This window comes from Syngnathus acus, chromosome 9, assembly GCF_901709675.1.
Source record: "Syngnathus acus chromosome 9, fSynAcu1.2, whole genome shotgun sequence".
NCBI classification, from domain to species: Eukaryota; Metazoa; Chordata; class Actinopteri; order Syngnathiformes; family Syngnathidae; genus Syngnathus; species Syngnathus acus.
This window is the reverse complement of record NC_051094.1, coordinates 18,004,646-18,025,073: the sequence shown is the minus strand read 5'-3', so window position 1 is coordinate 18,025,073 and position 20,428 is coordinate 18,004,646. Positions and strand designations below refer to the sequence as shown.

The 20,428-nt window shown below is 49.1% G+C and overlaps 1 protein-coding gene across 2 annotated transcripts in view; it reads left to right on the top strand.

Annotated features, from left to right (window-relative positions):
- Positions 1 to 19,680, top strand: part of oclnb (occludin b) — a 35,802-nt gene extending 16,122 nt beyond the window's left edge. Inside the window, exons 5-9 of one of the 2 annotated variants that reach the window (XM_037259501.1) lie at positions 584 to 699; positions 15,588 to 15,689; positions 15,862 to 16,033; positions 18,974 to 19,015; positions 19,130 to 19,680. In XM_037259501.1, coding sequence (XP_037115396.1) covers positions 584 to 699; positions 15,588 to 15,689; positions 15,862 to 16,033; positions 18,974 to 19,015; positions 19,130 to 19,228 — 531 coding nt within the window. In that variant the 3' untranslated portion in view covers positions 19,229 to 19,680. The remainder of the gene's footprint in view (positions 1 to 583; positions 700 to 15,587; positions 15,690 to 15,861; positions 16,034 to 18,973; positions 19,016 to 19,129) is intronic. The other variant, XM_037259502.1, reaches the window with a different exon arrangement.
- Positions 19,681 to 20,428: the final 748 nt, after the last annotated feature.

Sequence of the window (20,428 nt, the reverse complement as noted above, 5' to 3'; positions counted from 1 at the left end):
AACGGTAGTGTATATATAGATATATGCCTTTCTGAGTAAAAAATATTTGACGTTGTTGTTGTTGTTTTAATTTAGCTATCCTGCCCTAAATGTTTTCTTAATCCCAGCATTCCACCACATTTAGCTTGTTTTTTTATATTTCAGTTATACTTTTAGGTTTATGCAATGTGCTTTGGAGTCCAAAATGCAATTCTGTTTCCACAGATTGATATAAAAGTGGTTTCATGAGCAGTTTCTGGGCGTGGTCGATTGAGATTTTTTTTTTTTTAATGTGTGGACATGCTTGGAACAATATGATTTCTGTAATTCGAAAAAAACGTTGATTTATATTCAAGTATAAACACAAAAATACTTCCATTCATGTACTTATCCTGCCTGGTTGATTTCTCATCCCAATCAAAAAGCCCAAAGCTGACATTTACGTGTCTGTAATGGCTGTCTTTGGCAACATGTTTGTGCATTGGTATTCAGACATGTGTGGAGCAATGGGACATGTTTGACTTGCTGAACAAGTTTTCTACCATCTGAGGAGTAAAAAAATGCTGGAGTATAAACAATTGTGTGACATTGTCTCTTGCTACAGGTGAAAAATGTGTCAGGCGAGCCAGAAGCAATGCTGAATGATTATAACGATCAAGTCGGGGCACCTCAGAGCGACATGGACCAAATGGAACAAAACAAGCCTCTTTACATGCCAGGGTAAGCCTTGCATTATAATGAGCACATTGAAAAAAAAAAAGAGTTTCCAAATCAGAATGTGGTTGGTGTTCCATAATAATTGTGTTGATGAACTGAAAACAACAATAATAAGTAGCAATCACGTCCCAATCTAACATGAAAGTACAGTTAACGGTAGTTTTCACTGTAATAACTGGTGTTGAACAGGAAAGAACATATTGTGGCAACAAATAAAATATGTTACAGGTCACTATGGGTATTTCTTGTAGCTCTTCCCACTTATTAATATAGTAATGTATTATTTCCAGTCAGTAAGATGTATCCAAAAGCCCCTTATCCTGCTGAGCTGCGAACATGAAAATTTGCGACCTGGAACAAACCCAGACAAACTGACGTGAACGCGCATTTTGCTACCTTCACCAATAGTCACAATTTTTTGCCTCTCAGTGGGATAGGGATTTAACATGTAAACATTGAAGTAATTTTTACTTATAGTTAACTATACCCATTATATACAAAGTTAAAAAAACAAGGCTTTACTCAATGTTAACTGACTCACTAGCAAATATTACCCTTTGGAATTCTGGCCAAAAAGTTCAATTTTGGCTTCAGGGGAGCATATTGTTGCACATTTGAAAGGTTTTGTTAATGCACACATGTAGTTTCTGCTTTAGGTAAAGAAACGTCCATCCATCCATCTTCTTCCGCTTATCCGGGGTCTGGTCGCGGGGGCAGCAGCTTTAGGAGGGACTCCCAGACTTCCCTCTCCCCGCCACTTCATCCAGCTCATCCGGGGGATCCCAAGGCGTTCCCAGGCCAGCTGAGAGACATAGTCCTCCAGCGCGTCCTGGTTCGTCCCCGGTTCTCCTACTGGTGGACATGCCTGGAACACCTCCCCAGGGAGGCGTCCAGGAGGCATCCTGATGAGATGCCCGAGCCACCTCATCTGGCTCCTCTCAACGTGGTGGAGCAGCGGCTCTACTCCGAGTCGCTCCCGGATGACCGAGCTTCTCACCTTATCTCTAAGGGACACCCTGCAAAGGAAACTTATTCGGCCGCTTGTATCCTGGATCTCGTTCTTTCGGTCACGACCCATACCTCGTGACCATAGATGAGGGTAGGAGCATAGATCAACCGGTAAATCGAGAGCTTTGACTTTTGGCTCAGCTCTCTCTTTACCACGACGGACCGGTACAGAGTCCGCATTACTGCCGACGCTGCACCGATCCGCCTGTCGATCTCGCGCTCCATCCTGCCCTCACTCGTGAACAAGACCCCAAGATACTTGAACTCCTCCACTTGGGGCAGGATCTCATCCCCGATCCGGAGAGGGCATTCCACCCTTTTCCGACCGAGGACCATGGACTCGGATTTGGAGCTGCTGACCCTCATCCCGACCGCTTCACACTCGGCTGCGAACCGCTCCAGTGAGAGCTGGAGATCACGGCCTGAAGAAGCCAACAGCACCACGTCGTCTGCAAAAAGCAGAGACGCAATACTGAGGTCCCCAAACCGGACCCCCTCAACACCTCGGCTGCGCCTAGAAATTCTGTCCATAAAAATTATGAACAGAATCGGTGACAAAGGGCAGCCTTGGCGGAGTCCAACCCTCATTGGGAACGAATCCGACTTACTGCTGGAAATGCAGACCAGACTCTGGCATCGGTGATACAGGGACCGAACCGCCCTTATCAGTTGGCTCCCCACCGACTCACGACGTCCCGAGTCGAGGTCAGCAGCACGCCATCTCCACTGTAAACAGTGTTGATGGTGCACTGCTCCCCCCTCCTGAGACGCCGGATGGTGGACCATAATTTCCTCGAAGCTGTCCGGAAGTCATGCTCCATGGCCTCACCAAACTCCTCCCACGCCCGGGTTGTTGCCTCAGCAACCGCCGAAGCCGCGTTCCGCTTGGCCATCCGGTACCTGTCACCTGCCTCCAGAGTCCCGCAGGCCAAACGGCCCGATAGGACTCCTTCTTAAGCTTGACGACATCCCTTACCACCGGTGTCCACCAGCGGGTTCGGGGATTGCCGCCACAACAGGCACCAATGACCTTATGGCCACAGCTCCGGTCGGCTGCCTCAACAATGGAGGCGTGGAACATGGTCCACTCGGACTCAATGTCCCCCGCCTCCCCCGCCTCCCCCGGGACGTGGGAAAAGCTCTGCCGGAGGTGGGAGTTGAAGCTCTTCCTGACAGGGGATTCTCCCAGACGTTCCCAGCAGACCCTCACAGAGCGTTTGGGTCTGCCAGGTCGGACCGGCATCTTCCCCCACCATCGGAGCCAACCCACCACCAGGTGGTGATCAGTTGACAGCTCCGCCCCTCTCTTCGCCCGAGTGTCCAAAACATGCGGCCGCAAATCCGATGACACGACTACAAAGTCGATCATCGAACTGCGGCCTAGGGTGTCCTGGTGCCAAGTGCACACATGGACACCCTTATGTTTGAACATGGTGTTCATTATAGACAATCCATGTCGAGCACAGAAGTCCAATAATAGAACACCGCTCGGGTTCAGATCGGTGGGGCGGTTCCTCCCAATCACGCCCTTCCAGGTCTCACTGTCATTGCCCACGTGAGCATTGAAGTCACCAAGTAGAACGATGGAGTCCCCAGAAGGAGCGCTCTCCAGCACTTCCTCCAGGGACTCCAAGAAGGGTGGGTACTCTGAGCTGCTGTTTGGTGCATAGACACAAACAACAGTCAGAATTTCAAGGGAACCAGAATTTTCCTAAATACACGCCTACACCGAGGATATTAGGAAAAAAAACAAAAACAAAAAATTGAAAGCTGCATGTTTGGGGTGGTAGCTGCACTGAATACAACATGAAGGCCCTGCAGTGCATAGTGAACATGGCTGGTAAGATTATTGGTGCTTCACTCCCCTCCCTGAAGGACATTTACACCTCCCATCTCACCCGCAAGGCGACCACGATTGTGAGTGATGTGAGTCACCCCGCTCACTCTTTGTTCGATCTTCTGCCCTCTGGGAAGAGGTACAGGAGCCTGCGCTCCCGCACCACCAGACTCACCGACAGCTTCATTCTCCAGGCTGTTAGGATCCTGAACTCTCTCCCCCCTTCTGCGTAGCGTCCTGTACTTTTGCGCTATATTCTGACTGTCTGCTGTCTGCACACTTGCTTCATTTTTGCTCCTCTTATTTATTGTGTTATTTGTTTATTTATTATTTATTCATCACTCTTATTTATTCATTGTTTGTGCCTTCTTGTTTTTATTTTTTGTGTTGTTTACTTGTATGTATATTGTGTACTATGTCTCGTCACCGTGGGATAGTGGGAACGTTATTTCGATTTCTTTGTGTGTCTTGGCACGTGAAGAAATTGACAATAAAGCAGACTTTGACTTTGATATTACATATATGCAAAAAAAAAAAAATTGTGTCGCTGATGGTGTACACTCGCCTGACTTGTGTGCGGGCGGAGTGGGATCAATACCTGCTTAGTGACGGTGTGCATGTGGGTGTCGTTCGTCTCTGGTTTGGTTGGTGGTTCTCCTTTTTAAGAAGGGGGACCGGATGGGGTGTTCAAACTCCAGGGGCATCACATTCATCAGCCTTTATGGTAAGAGAAGTCGAAACTGAGATTCAGAAGAAGTGTGTTTTTTGTCCTCGCTGTGGAACAGTAGCCTGGCTCTATACCCTTGACAGAAACCTCAAGGGTGCATGGGAGTTCGCCCAACCAGTTTGTGTTTTGTGGACGTTTGACTGTCCTCTTTGCAAAGTTCTGTGGGTAGTACTTTGAGAGTATGGGGTACTGAAGCCCTGATTATGAGCTGTTTGGACCCAGTTTGACCAGTGTTTGAGGTTGGTCCGTATTGCAGCAAGTTGTATTTGATTCCAGTGAGTCTGTGCCAAGATTGCGGTTTGACGCTGATTTTGTTCAGAACATATAGACAGAATTTCTAGGCACAGCCGAGGTGTTGAGAGTGTCCACTTTCGTGCCCCCAGTATTATGTCTCCTTTTTGCAGACGATGTGGCTCTGTTAGCTTCATCACACTATGTTTTACAGCTCTTCAATGTTTAGCAGTTGAGTGTTAATCTGTTGAGATGAGGGTCAGCAACTCCAAATCTGAGATCATGGTGCAAAGTTGGAAAAAGGTTGAGTGCCCTTTACACGTTGAGAAGATCCTGCCCCAACTGGAGGAGTTCAGATGTTTTGATGTTTTGTGTATGAGTGACAAATGCAGAAGAATGGAGCAAGCTATCAACAGTGTCTGCACTGATGTGGACTCTGTATCAGTCTGTGAAGACGGTTAGGGTTAGGTGAAACAATGGATTTACTGCTTGATCTACGTTTCTACACTCACCTATGGTCACGAGCTGTGGGTCGTGAAACAAAAAAAAAGATCCCGGATACAAACGACCAACATTTGTTTTACTCTGCAGGGTATCTGGGCTCTTTAGTGAAAAGTCATCCAAGTAAGGACCCAGATGAGGTGGCTCGGGTGTAATTAGGATGACTCCTGGACACTGAGGCCACTTTCCATTGGGAGCAGGCTCTGGGGAGGACCCGCGACACGCTGAAAAGACTCACTCATTTAGCCTGAGAAAACCTCAGGAGGAAAGTTTTGAAAGGATTTATTATGGGCTCACAAATATATGCCATGAAATCCTAGCCTTTGATCATGGGTGTGTAGACTTTTTGAATATAATGTACTAGATAGTGGTGTAGCTCCCTAAACCTCTGTCAAGAAGCGTGCATACTTTCTCATATTTTAGTTTGACTGTATGATAAAATAGACATTGTTCTACTCTGAGAAAAACTACAATGATACTGTAGCCAATAATTATTCATAATTTCACATTCATGTTTGTATTACAAACCAGTATCAACATTCATGATTAACAACTCGGGTTACAGAATTAGTTCAGGCAAGTATACATATTAGAACAGGGGTGTCCAAACTTTTTTCAATGAGGGCCACATGCATAAACATATACAGGTGGGGCACTTAACAGAAATTAGGTATAGCCTTAACTTTTTTAAACTTTATTAAATTCCATCCATCCATCTTCTTCCGCTTATCCGGGGTCGGGTCGCGGGGGCAGCAGCTTCAGGAGGGACTCCCAGACTTCCCTCTCCCCAGCCACTTCATCTAGCTCATCCCGGAGGATCCCAAGGCGTTCCCAGGCCAGCCGAGAGACATAGTCTCTCCAGCGCGTCCTGGGTCGTCCCCGGGGTCTCCTACCGGTGGGACATGCCTGGAACACCTCCCCAGGGAGGCGTCCAGGAGACATCCTGATGAGATGCCCGAGCCACCTCATCTGGCTCCTCTCAACGTGGAGGAGCAGCGACTCTACTCCGAGTCTCTCCCGGATGACCGAACTTCTCACCCTATCTCTAAGGGAGAGCCCAGACATCCTGCGGAGAAAACTCATTTCGGCCGCTTGTATCCGGGATCTCGTTCTTTCGGTCACGACCCATAGCTCGTGACCATAGGTGAGGGTAGGAGCGTAAATCGACCGGTAAATTGAGAGCTTTGCCTTTTGGCTCAGCTCTCTCTTTACCACGACGGACCAGTACAGAGTCCGCATTACTGCCGACGCTGCACCGATCCGCCTGTCGATCTCGCGCTCCATCCTCCCCTCACTCGTGAACAAGACCCCAAGATACTTAAACTCCTCCACTTGGGGCAGGATCTCATCCCCGATCCGGAGAGGGCATTCCACCCTTTTCCGATCGAGGACCATGGACTCGGATTTGGAGGTGCTGACCCTCATCCCGACCGCTTCACACTCGGCTGCGAACCGCTCCAGTGAGAGCTGGAGATCACGGCCTGAAGAAGCCAACAGCACCACGTCGTCTGCAAAAAGCAGAGACGTGATGCTGAGGTCCCCAAACCGGACACCCTCAACGCCTCGGCTGCGCCTAGAAATTCTGTCCCTAAAAATTATGAACAGAATCGGTGACAAAGGGCAGCCTTGGCGGAGTCCAACCCTCACTGGGAACGAATCCGACTTACTGCCGGAAATGCGGACCAAACTCTGGCATCGGTGATACAGGGACCGAACCGCCCTTATCAGTTGGCTCGGTACCCCGTACTCCCGAAGCACCCCCCACAGAACCTCCCGAGGGACACGGTCGACCGCCTTCTCCAAGTCCACAAAACACATGTGGACTGGTTGGGCGAACTCCCATGCACCCTCGAGGATCCTGCTGAGGGTGAAGAGCTGGTCCACTGTTCCACGGCCAGGACGAAAGCCACACTGTTCCTCCTGAATCCGAGGTTCGACCTCCCGACGGACCCTCCTCTCCAGCACCCCTGAATAGACCTTACCAGGGAGGCTGAGGAGTGTAATTCCCCTGTAATTGGAACACACCCTCCGGTCCCCCTTCTTAAAGAGGGGAACCACCACCCCAGTCTGCCAATCCAGAGGCACTGTCCCCGATGTCCACGCGATGCTGTAGAGACGTGTCAGCCATGACAGCCCCACAACATCCAGAGCCCTTAAGAAATCCGGGCGGATCTCATCCACCCCCGGGGCCCTGCCACCGAGGAGTTTTTTAACTACCTCAGTGACTTCGACCCCAGAGATTGGAGAGTCCGCCTCAGAGTCCCCAGGCCCTGCTTCCACAATGGAAGGCGTGTCGGTGGAATTGAGGAGGTCTTCGAAGTACTCTCCCCACCGACACACGACGTCCCGAGTCGAGGTCAGCAGCACGCCATCTCCACTGTAAACAGTGTTGACGTTGCACTGCTTCCCCCTCCTGAGACGCCGGATGGTGGACCAGAATTTCCTCGAAGCTATCCGGAAGTCATTCTCCATGGCCTCGCCAAACTCCTCCCACGTCCGGGTTTTTGCCTCAGCAACCGCCGAAGCCGCGTTCCGCTTGGCCATCCGGTACCTGTCAAAGTCAAAGTCAAAGTCAGCTTTATTGTCAATCCCTTCATATGTCAAGACACACAAAGAAACCGAAATTCCGTTTCCTCCATCCCACGGTGACGAGACATACAAGTAGGCGACACAAAACAAAAACAAGAAGGCACAAACCATAAATAATAAATAATAAATAATAAATAAAATAAAATGAGCGATGAATAAATAACAGACCAATAACCCATTAAATAAGAGGGGCAAAACCGAGCCAGTGTGCATACAGCAAGAACAGGACGCTACGCTGAAAGGGGGAGCGAGTTCAGGATCCTAACAGCCTGGAGTACGAAGCTGTTGGAAAGTCTGGTGGTGCGGGAGCGCAGGCTCCTGTACCGCCTCCCAGAGGGCAGAAGTTCAAACAAAGAGTGAGCGGGGTGACTCACATCACTCACAATCTTGGTCGCCTTGCGGGTGAGATGGGAGGTGTAAATGTCCTTCAAGGAGGGGAGAGAAGCACCAATAGTCTTACTAGCCGTTTTCACTATGCGCTGCAGGGCCTTCAAGTCGTGGTCAGTGCAGCTGCCACCCCAGACAGCAATACAGCTGGAGAGGACGCTCTCAATGGTGCCGCGGTAAAAAGTAGTCATGACGGCCGGAGGAGCCCCCGCTCGCCTGAGTTTCCGAAGGAAGTACAGGCGGCGCTGGGCCTTCTTCGCCAGCGACGCGGTGTTGGTGGACCAGGAGAGATCCTCACTGATGTGCACCCCCAGGAACCTGGCGCTGCTCACTCTCTCCACCACAGCACCGTCGATGGTCAGCGGCAGGTGTTGGGCGTGACCCTTCCGGAAGTCAACCACAATCTCCTTGGTCTTGTCGACGTTCAGCAAGAGGTTGTTGTCCCTGCACCACGCGGTCAGAAGGTCAACCTCCAGCCTGTATTGAGTCTCGTCTCCCTTGGTGATGAGACCCACCAGAGTCGTGTCGTCAGCAAACTTCACTATGCGGTTGCCGCTGCAGGTGGCAGCGCAGTCATGCGTCAGGAGGGTGAAGAGCAGCGGACTGAGCACGCAGCCTTGGGGGGCCCCTGTGCTCAGCGTGATGCTGGCGGAGATCTTGTCGCCAACACGTACCACCTGTGGCCTCTGACAGAGGAAGTCCAGTAGCCAGTTGCAGAGGCAGGTACTGAGGCCCAGCTTGTCAAGTTTGCTGATGAGACGCTGCGGCACAATGGTGTTGAAGGCAGAACTGAAGTCCACAAACAGCAACCTCACATACGAGTCCTTCCCCTCCAGGTGGGCGAGGGCCGAGTGGAGGGCAGAGCAGATGGCATCCTCAGAGGACCGTTTGGCTCGGTACGCAAACTGGAAGGGGTCAATGGTGGGGGGGAGAACTGACCGGATGTGCTCCAAGACAAGCCGCTCAAAGCACTTCATGATGATGGGCGTAAGTGCCACGGGGCGGTAGTCATTCCTGTCAGCTGCCTCCGGAGTCCCGCAGGCCAAAACGGCCCGATAGGACTCCTTCTTCAGCTTGACGGCATCCCTTACCGCCGGTGTCCACCAGCGGGTTCGGGGATTGCCGCCACGACAGGCACCAATGACCTTACGGCCACAGCTCCGGTCGGCCGCCTCAACAATGGAGGCGCGGAACAAGGTCCACTCGGACTCAATGTCCCCCGCCTCCCCCGGGACGTGGGAAAAGCTCTGCCGGAGGTGGGAGTTGAAGCTCTTCCTGACAGGGGATTCCGCCAGACGTTCCCAGCAGACCCTCACAGAGCGTTTGGGTCTGCCAGGTCGGACCGGCATCTTCCCCCACCATCGGAGCCAACCCACCACCAGGTGGTGATCAGTTGACAGCTCTGCCCCTCTCTTCGCCCGAGTGTCCAAAACATGCGGCCGCAAATCCGATGACACGACTACAAAGTCGATCATCGAACTGCGGCCTAGGGTGTCCTGGTGCCAAGTGCACACATGGACACCCTTATGTTTGAACATGGTGTTCATTATAGAAAATCCGTGTCGAGCACAGAAGTCCAATAATAGAACACCGCTCGGGTTCAGATCGGGGGGGCCGTTCCTCCCAATCACGCCCTTCCAGGTCTCACTGTCATTGCCCACGTGAGCATTGAAGTCACCCAGTAGAACGATGGAGTCCCCAGAAGGAGAGCTCTCCAGCACTTCCTCCAGGGACTCCAAGAAGGGTGGGTACTCTGAGCTGCCGTTTGGTGCATAGACACAAACAACAGTCAGGACCCGTCCCCCCACCCGAAGGCGGAGGGAGGCTACCCTCTCGTTCACCGGGGTGAACCCCAATGTGCAGGCGCCCAGCCGGGGGGCAATAAGTATACCCACACCTGCTCGACGCCTCTCACCGTGGGCAACTCCAGAGTGGAAGAGAGTCCAGCCCCTCTCGAGAGGGCTTGAACCGGAACCCAAACTGTGCGTGGAGGCAAGTCCGACTATATCTAGTCGGAACTTTTCTGCCTCGCACACCAGCTCGGGCTCCTTTCCAGCCAGAGAGGTGACATTCCATGTCCCAAGAGCCAGCTTCTGCAGCCGGGGATCAGACCGCCAAGGTCCCTGCCTTTGGCCGCCGCCCAGCTTGCACTGCACCCGACCCCTTTGGCCCCTCCCACAGGTGGTGAGCCCATGGGAAGGGGGACCCACATTTCCTTTTCGGGCTGTGCCCGGCCGGGCCCCATGGGCGAAGGCCCGGCCACCAGACGCTCGCCTTTGAGCCCCGCCTCCAGGCCTGGCTCCAGAGGGGGGCCCCGGTGACCCGCGTCCGGGCGAGGGAAATCTGTCCATATATCTTTTTCATCATAAGGGGCTTTTTGAGCCGTGCTTTGTCTGGCCCCTCACCTAGGACCCGTTTGCCATGGGTGACCCTACCAGGGGCATGAAGCCCCAGACAACATGGCTCCTAGGATCATAGGGGCACGCAAACTCCTCCACCACGATAAGGTGACGACTCACGGAGGGGACTTTATTAAATTATTAAGTATTATTAGTTATTATTATTAAGTATTAAACTTGGAAAAATATGTAAATTAAGTGGTCAAATATGTTATACTTTTGAATATAATTAAATTCAACACTGCAGTCATCAGCGGCTCGGTGGCGCACTGATTAGCACGTCCGCCTCACAGTTAGGAGGGTGCGGTCCTCCCTGTGTGGAGTTTGCATGTTCTCCCCATGCCCGCGTGGGTTTTCTCCGGGCACTCCGGTTTCCTCCCACATCTCAAAAATATGCTTGATAGGCTGATTGAGCACTCCAAATTGCCCCTCGGTGTGCGTGCGAGTGTGAATGGTTGTTTGTCTCTGTGTGCCCTGCAATTGGCTGGCAACTGGTTCAGGGTGTCCCCCGCCTACTGCCCAATAATGTCTGGGATAGGCTCCAGCACGCCCGCGACCACCGTGGGGGGACAAAGCGGTACAGAAAATGGATGGATGATTGATTTATTATAAAAAAATGGTGTAGCTCATTTTAAGAACAGCAGCCTCAAATTTCTTCTTCGACATAAGATTTACAGTACAGAGATAAAGGTGAAAATAGAACGGGTAAATTTCAAGGTCATTATTTAAGTTATTCGGCTGAGCATCACACCTGTTAACGTTCGTTTAAATGGTTAACATTAACAGACTGAATTGGACGTAACAGAAGTGTATACAGTAATCCTGTCACGTTCCCACGTCACCTGACTTCCAGCCTAGCCCGACTCATGGAATTGCCAGCACCTGCTACAGCTCGTTAGGTTCCCTATTTAACCTCTCTGTGTTCTGCCAGTGGTTGTCAGTTCGTCTGATTACCCTGCCCGTGATACTGCTGCCTTTTTGTCCCCGGACCAAACTTTGTAGCCAACTGCTTCCTTGAACTTCGACCACGCTCCAGATCGCCGCCTGTCCTGACTACTTGCTCGTCCTTCGACCACGCTCCAGATCGCCGCCTGTCCTGACTACTTGCTCGTCCTTCGACCACGCTCCAGATCGCCGCCTGTCCTGACTACTTGCTCGCCCTTTGACCACGCTCCAGATCGCCGCCTGTTCTGACTGCTTGCTCAGCCACGCCAGCCAGACCGCAGGTCCAGCGTTCCCATTTTCCCTTTTGCCAATAAAGGATCGTGCTGCACTTGGTAGCCCTGTCTCTGTTCCCTGACAGAACAAACTGACCAAAAATGCAACCAGCGCACGATTCCTTAGACATGGACCGCTTGACCCACACGGAGTGGGAGCTCAGCAAGACCTCAGAGGAGATGGCGGCATTAACTAGGGTCGTCCAGCAGCAGCAACAGCAGCTCCAGCTGCAGCAACAGCAACTGCAGCAGCAGCAACTGCAGCAGCACCATCAGCTCCACCAGAAACTGGTAGAGGCTCTCAGGGACCTCAAAGACTTGGCTCCTCTGGCTGCTGCAGACCGGTTTGCGCAAGCTCTGTCCACGACCGTTCCGCTCAGCCCCGCCGATCAGCCCATCGTTATGTCCACGCCCCGTCCTGCCTCGGCGCCCGGGCAGCACGTGGACGTCCCTGAGCCCAGACTCAGCAACCTCGCGAGGTTCGACAGTGACCCCAAGTACGTCCGGGCCTTTCTGACAAACTGCCGCGTCTTGTTCGACCTCCAGCCCGTCACATTTGCCACGGAACCAGCCAAGGTGGGTTTCGTGCTCACTCACCTGACGGGCGAGGCATGGCTGTGGGGAACGGCAGAATATGAGCGGCAGGGACCCGCCTGTTCGTCGTTCGACGCCTTCGCAGCTGAGATCCTGCGCGTGTTTGACTTGGGCTCCGCCTCGGAGGACGCCTCCACAGAGCTCCTCACGCTGCACCAAGGCAGCAGATCCGTCGCCCAGTACGCCATCCGGTTCCAGACGGTGGCGCGTCGTAGCGACTGGAACACCCCGGCTCTCGTCGGTGCCTTCATCCACGGACTCGCGGAGTATATCAAGGACGAGATGGTGTCCTACGAGCGCCCTCAGACCCTTGAAGTGGCCATGGACCTGGCAGCACGGGTGGACCGGCGGATCCAGTCAAGGCGACGCGAGGAGAGGAGGGTGACTCTGCCCCCCCGTCGCCGTGACATCAGCCCGACACCTCGGGTGTCAGGGAGAGCACCGTTTTTTCCGCCTGACCTGTCGTCCGCCAGGGACCCTGTCCACGTAAGTCAGCGCGCCTTTACTGCTCCTCACACCCAGCCCAGCTGGCCGGAACCGATGGAGATAGGACGCGCCTCTCTCTCTGTGAGGGAGCGCAGTCAGCGCATCAGAGATAGGCTTTGCCTGTACTGCGGGGGTGAGGGTCACTGGGTGGCCTCTTGCCAGAAGAGATCTGAGGGCACCCGCCAAGCAGGGATCCGTTTGGGGTCGGTTTTCTTGCCCCCCACCACCTGTCGCGAGTCCCTGCCCCAGAACCGCTATTCGACCTCAGCCCGTGCCCTTGCCTCTTGGCCCTCCGCTTCTCCAACCCGTGGGCAGCGGCCGCGGGTCCGGTCTCGCCGTCGGCCGCGGCGTATGGCCCGGGCCCTTACTCGGCTGCCGTTGCGACGTCCGCAGCCGGGTTCTGCTCCAGTGGGCGGGGTGTTATGGTCTGACCGGCTTCCTGCTCGGAGTCGTCCGGTAGGGACCCATTCGGTTCCCGCGCCGGCCCCCTGGTCGGCCCCCTGGTCGGCATCTCCCGATGCCGCTGCTGGGGAGGAGGACTGGGCGACTCGGGGTTCTGTTTTTGGGACGTCGGGGGCCGTCCCTTGGGGGGGGGGGGGTTCTGTCACGTTCCCACGTCACCTGACTTCCAGCCTAGCCCGACTCATGGAATTGCCAGCACCTGCTACAGCTCGTTAGGTTCCCTATTTAACCTCTCTGTGTTCTGCCAGTGGTTGTCAGTTCGTCTGATTACCCTGCCCGTGGTACTGCTGCCTTTTTGTCCCCGGACCAAACTTTGTAGCCAACTGCTTCCTTGAACTTCGACCACGCTCCAGATCGCCGCCTGTCCTGACTACTTGCTCGTCCTTCGACCACGCTCCAGATCGCCGCCTGTCCTGACTACTTGCTCGCCCTTCGACCACGCTCCAGATCACCGCCTGTTCTGACTACTTGCTCAGCCACGCCAGCCAGACCGCAGGTCCAGCGTTCTACGTCCCCATTTTCCCTTTTGCCAATAAAGGATCGTGCTGCACTTGGTAGCCCTGTCTCTGTTCCCTGACAAATCCCTTGTTTTTCGCTGGGGTTACGTTCCGAAAAGAAACCTTGATAGGTGAAATCCAAGTCGTATTATAGTAGTATTATACAGGTATAACATTGAAACCAAAGTACAAAACTTGTTTTCAGGTCTAAACATTTGTTTAACAAAGAGAAGTAAACACTTTCTTCCAGATAATTACAGTAATATAATAATTTTAATCATCAATACAAAGTACATAATATATAGTGCACCTCTGTGGCCTGACTCCGCTCTGCAGTGTCTTTTTCATCTGAAGCCATAACACAATGTACAGTTAAAAAAGTACGTAAAGCAGCGAGGCCGTGAAAGCTGAACCGTGATATAACGAGGGATGACTGTATAATTTTAGTAAATTATCCTGGTCAGTATTAGTGCACTGGATATGTAAATTGGCACACTGCTGGATGGCATTCAGCTATAGTGATGGTCCGATGGCATTCGTGCCAAAAATCCGGACGAATGTCACTTGATCAATGAGCCAATCTGCATCAGCTGAGATCTGACCTGTGCCTTCTGCAAGAGGGTGTAGACGCTGGGCATGCCATCTGATGCAGAGGAGTCTGCGGAGGCAACTCAGGTGGAGATGGTTGAGCTGTCGGGCGTTGCTGTAGACCGTCCAGGTCTCGCTAGCATAGAGAAGGGTGGTTGGAACCACTGCAGGGTAAACCTTGAACTTGGTGGACCGACCGAGTCCCCTTCGCTCCCACACGTTCTCACGGAGTCTCCCAAAAGCAGCGCTGGCCTGTTGACCTCAACGTCGATGTTCACCGCTCGTGAGAGGGTACTGCCTAGATAGGTGAAGTTGTCAACTGCCTGTCGCTTCTGCCCTTTGACTTTGAGCCCATGAGGCTCCTGGTACTGCTTTCCTGGGGCAGGCTGGTACACTACTTAAGTCTTTTTGGTAATGATTGTGAGACCGAAGTTACAGCCAAACATCTCCATGATCTTCCATAAGCCGTCCGTCCCTGCTGACTGTATCGAAGGCCTATGTTAAGTCGACAAAAGTCATGTAGAGGTCGCAGTGTTGCTCGTCATTTTTCCTGGAGTTAGTGCGCAGCGAATATCATGTCCGCTGTCCCACGACTGGCACGGAAGCCGCACTGGCTTTCTGGGAGGTGTCCTTGTTCTAGGTGTTGCAGGAGATGGTTGAGCAGCACTCGAACCAAGAGCTTCCCGGCTACGGACAGGAGGAAGATACCTCTGTGGTTGTCACACGACTGGCGGTTGCCCTTCCTCTTGTAGATGCAGACGACACTGGCATTCCTGAACTGTTGTGGGACCTTTTCCTCAAGCCACAAAGACCGGAATAGCAAAGTCAGTTTCTGTATCAGCAGGGCCTCCTGCCTTGTACTCTTAAGCAGGGATAGTGTTGGATCCTGGTGCTTTTTGTGTGTTTTGAGTGTCCTCCTGGGTGTTTTTTTTTGGGGGGGGCAGACCTCAGTACCAGGCCTCTCACCCAGCAGGCCTACAGTTAGTGGTGGGGTCATGTTTGTCCTTTGTCATGTCTTTGTCATGTCTTTTTGTTTCTTTGATGCTTTTTGTGTGTTTTGAGTGTCCTCCTGGGTGTTTTGGGGGGCGGGGGGCGCCCGCCTGTGTGCTGTGTGGCAGACCTCCGTACCAGGCCTCTCATCCAGCTGGCCTACAGTTAGTGGTGGGATGATGTTTGTCCTTTGAGATGTCATGTCTCTTTGTTTCTTTGATGAATTGTCTCAAGCCACCGTTGTTGGCAGACAGTCGTGGAATAAAGACGTGTTCCTCTCTTCTGCCACAATGGGGCCATAGTTTGGACACCCAAGTATAAACATCTATCTCTTAATGGGATGGAAAAGCCAAATATACATGTGAATTTTCTTTGCAGGAATTCCGATATCTCCAGCACCATGGATGGCCTAAAGCCCAGACTGAACGATTATGACACTGGTCCAGATTCAGGAGATGACTTTGAGGAGAACTTTAGCAAGTTAGTACATGGACAATATTTTGATTTTTTTTTTCTATTAATATGACTGAAGGCTTCTTTCAGAACTTGATTTGATTTTTTTCAGTTATTATACTGATTGCAGGCCTGGTATTTCTGGAGCGTACTTTCCATGTACTAAAACTATGTGCATATAACTTCCTTCCCTCTGTAGACTGTTTCCTTCTATTGTGGATGAGGAGGAGCGTCTGAACTACAAACATGAATTTGAGCAGGATTACCATGAGTACAAAAGAATTCAAGTTGAGTTGGACAATATGAACCAGAAACTTGCTCATTTGGATCGAGAACTGGACAAACATCCAGATGGCAGCCCTCAGTTTCTGGTAAGGGTAAGGTTGGTAAGGCTACTCCAGCCCTTCTCAAAGTCTGGCTTCTGGGCTAATTTTATCTTGACCTTGCTCTAATTTTACATGGATTACGTCAGCTACCATCTTTGAAAAATATACTTTATACATATAGTTTTCTTTCTTCTTTCTTTCTATTTATCTTTAATTTGTATTAGAATTACAATATTTCTAGACAAATAGAAGGTGACAGCTGGCATAACATGTTTTACAATACAATACAGTACAGTACAGTACAGTACAATACAATACGGTAATCTCTCGTTTAATGCGGATAATTGGTACCAAGACCACCCCGCAATATGTGAAAATCCGTGAAGTAGTGTCACCCTTTAACATACATTGTTTGTGTATCAATAAGTGGATATTAAACCATATAAGTACATATGTTATCATTAGAACATTAAATAATAGTTTCAAACATGAAAATACTATATTAATACGAAGTATAAAGGACATACAGAAAATAATGTATATATGTAATATAAATATAAATGTGATACGCGAGTGTGTGTGCGTGTGTGTGTGTGTGTGTGTGACATGTATATGCTTTTAGAACTCTTTTATTATTATTGTAACAACGTTTTTTATAACAAGGTACAAGTGTACATACTATAAATATGTTTTTAGAACTCTTAATTATTATAAAAAAAGTTTATAACAAGGTACAATACTGTCAATATGTTTTTAGGACTCTTATTATAACAACGTTTTTTATAAAAGGTACAAGTGTATGTATTGCAATTGTGTAGACACTCCCTGCCGTCTGCTGGCGTATGGGCAACTTTCGTGCCATAATTCCTCAATTTAGAAGGTTTATTTTGAATTTGTGAATTTTCTTTTGGGGGGGGGGATCCGCGATGTACTGAAGCCGCGATAATCGAACCGCGATGTAGTGAGGGATTACTGTAACAATACAATACAAATAATACAATATGAATGACAATACAATACAAATAACAATATGAATAACTATACAATACAAATAATACGAATAGCAATACAATACAAATAACTATACAAATACATATAACAAAACATATAATACAAATATAAATAATTCAAATTACAATACAAATACAAATCACAATATAAATACAAATTACAATATACGTAATTACAAATTATTATTTACCGCCCCCCCCAAACCAAACCCATCTTTCCTATCTGACCTCTCAGAATTCATCACTGCACCTTTCTCTGTTTCATCATCCCTCCTACTTCTTGGTGATTTTAACCTGCACATTGATTCCCCTGACTGTAAACATTCTAGGGACTACTTGGATTTTCTCAACTGCTCCGGCTTCACTCAACACATTACCTTCCCGACCCACAAGCATGGACACACCCTAGACCTGGTCTGCAGCACTGGCCTCCACATCCACAACATTGCTAGCTTCGACCTCACCATATCTGACCACCTCGCCATCTTATTTGACATTGACACCCCCACCCTCGAACCTAAACAAAACCGCACAATCATCTTTCGCAACCTTAAGTCCATCTGCTTAGACACTCTCTCCCCCTGCATATCAAAAACCCTTTCCGCCCTCACCCCCCCGGAAAACCCAACGCCCACGGACCTTGTGAACTCCTAAAACAATATTATGTCTACCTCCTTCAACACAGTGGCTCCTCTGAAAACCAAAACAGTCACCTTTACTCACTCCGCACCCTGGTTCAACCCGGAACTCCATAAACTTAAGAAACAACTTCGACTGCTAGAACGACTATCCAAGAAAACCGGTCTCACAGTCCATGCCCTCACCTACAAAAGACCTTATGCATTAATGGAGTCATCTATGACCAAGGTGGATTGGGACGGCTATGGCTCTTTACAGGTTCATCGCTGTAAGCAAGCCGCTTAATGCTAACCGGGCCAGCCCGCATATGTGTCCGCCACATCTATGGTTATCGGGTTGTTCTGTTCTCACGGACACGTCCCTCTAGCAGGGACAGCCTCTCTAGAAGAAGGGTGCAATTGGTGCACAGAGCCATAAAAACCCGTTTATCTGAAGCCATACTTGCATGTCCGTTGAACGACAGTAGACAAACAGCCACGGAGCCCCGCTGAATTGCAAGCAGTGACGTGGTCGAAACTGGCAAGGATTGATGGTTTGCTGCTTACAAAGATAAAGATAGTAGACTCCTAATAGTAAAGTAAAAAGGTAGGACGCGGGTGAGGGGAACTACAAAAACTGAATGTAGAATGTTGAAGGTTGTCTCTCTGGCGTAGCTGTGACATACCCAGCCACACTCCACAGTGGACATGTTTTGAAAAAGAAAATTGGATGCCGTTGTCTGTGTCCAATGATAATTACTATTAAAAAGTAGAAACATGGGCCTTACATTCTGTGGTGAGATAAAGTCAGTAAAATATCAACTCGTGGCAAGAAACATGTCTACTAGCCTCAGTATTTTTCTCAAATTTATATGGACAGTTGACTTGGAAGAGGGCTGGGTGTAGTCAATTCCTTTGTTATTTCAGAAGATCAAAATTTTGAGGCCTTATTAACTCAAGAATAAATAAATAATAAATTAGGAAATCAATTTATCCTAAATATTAGAAGTACATTTGCGAATTTAAAAATTCGGTAGTAGAATGCATTGCTGTGTGAAAGGTACAAGCTGGTAAATGTCAGATCTAATTATGTTTACACTCTCCTTAGCTGCTGAAAAAGGCAGCTTGATTGCACAACATAGATAATAAAAGAATACACCCATAAATGCAGCTGCTGCACAATATAAATAGAAATATAGCTACAATACCTGTGTATGAAGAAAATTATGTTGGTTAGTCCTTGCTAATATACGGAACCGTAGTGAATTGGCAATTTCATCGTGCACATGATTGTATGATGGTCAAACCTTTAATTCTTTTTTGTTATTTAAGTTGTTTTTTTTTCTTTTCATTTTCAGGATGCCATGGAACAGTACACCAGACTGAAGAACTTAAAGAAAGTAAGTCATTAAAAATGCCATAGGTTTTGTTTTGTTTGTTATATGATATTGTTTCAGTTTTTTGTTAGTAATTTGATATATTTTCAGTTTTGTTTTCGCATTCCTTTCTTTCAGTCCCCTGATTACCTGATCAATAGGAAGCAGTGCAAGTATCTCAGGTCCAAGCTGTCCCACATCAAAAGGATGATCAGTGATTATGATCATCGACCTTGAATCTCAAGTTGGTATCCCAGTGAATGATGCAAACCTGCAGTGTCTCGCAACCGATTTTCAAATTTTTCAAGACTCATCACAAGCGGATACAAAAAATAATATACTTTTCGGAGTCAAGGTAGCAGGGATTTGTGTGGCTTTTCTTGATTATGGATTTTTTTTTAATTCATGAACTATGAAAAAAAAACAATTGAGAATAGGATGTCAGTTTTTTACAAGTACTGTACATATAAATATCTGATTTAATTTCAAGCAACATTTAATGAATACCGCTTTTTATTTTTAAAGCAATTTAAATACACTTTCTTAAAAACACAGGTGATATGCCATCTACTCTACTAATTACAGCATTTAAAATCATTCATCTCTTGTAAACAATATTTAGTATACAATTGTACATGTTTTTAATCGTTTTTAGTATGTGAAATAAAATGTTTCTCTAGATTCTGTTGTATTGTTTATCAACTTGGATTTTTAAATCGTATTGCCGAATTCAGCTTTCATTTCCTCAGAAAATTAAGTTAAAAAGACTAACTAAACGCACACATAGAAAACAAATTATGATAATCGAATGTGGAATACTAGCACGACACACATTAAGAATGTACCATCATTTCTTTTGGAAAAGATTTAGGGAGTTGGTTTTCTTAACCGACTTTCTTTGCCCTGTGGCTTCACCCATGAAAAAAAAATGTTTTACAATTGTGCATATTTGTGATGAGAACAACCCACACCCAAAACAACTCACCCCCAAGTTGAAGAAACCAAGCAGCGTTTGTCAGTACAGCACGGCCACAGCATGTCCCCTCAACTGATCCAGGAAGTTAAACAAAGACCCTGGTAGCGAGTGTGTACTCAGGAAGACCCTGGTGGAACCTTCCAGAACCGGAACCTTTGTTGCGTGTTTGTGAACAAGGACTACACAAACTACCAGGGTAGATGGGGAAGTTCCTGAGTAGTGTCCTGTAGTGTGAAAGCCCCTTACGTGTGACCTGTTATTGGATTAAGGCTCCAATGATTTCTGGGGGTAGCTACTGTAAGCTACAGCGGCCTGGTGGTAGCTGGGCATCTGTAGTCCGGAGGTAACTACTGTAGTCTACCGTACCCTGGTGGTAGCTGGGCCTCTGCAGTCTGTAGTCTGGTGGTAGCTACTGCAGGCTTCAGTAGCCTGGTGGTAGCTATTGGCTGCAGTAGCCTAAT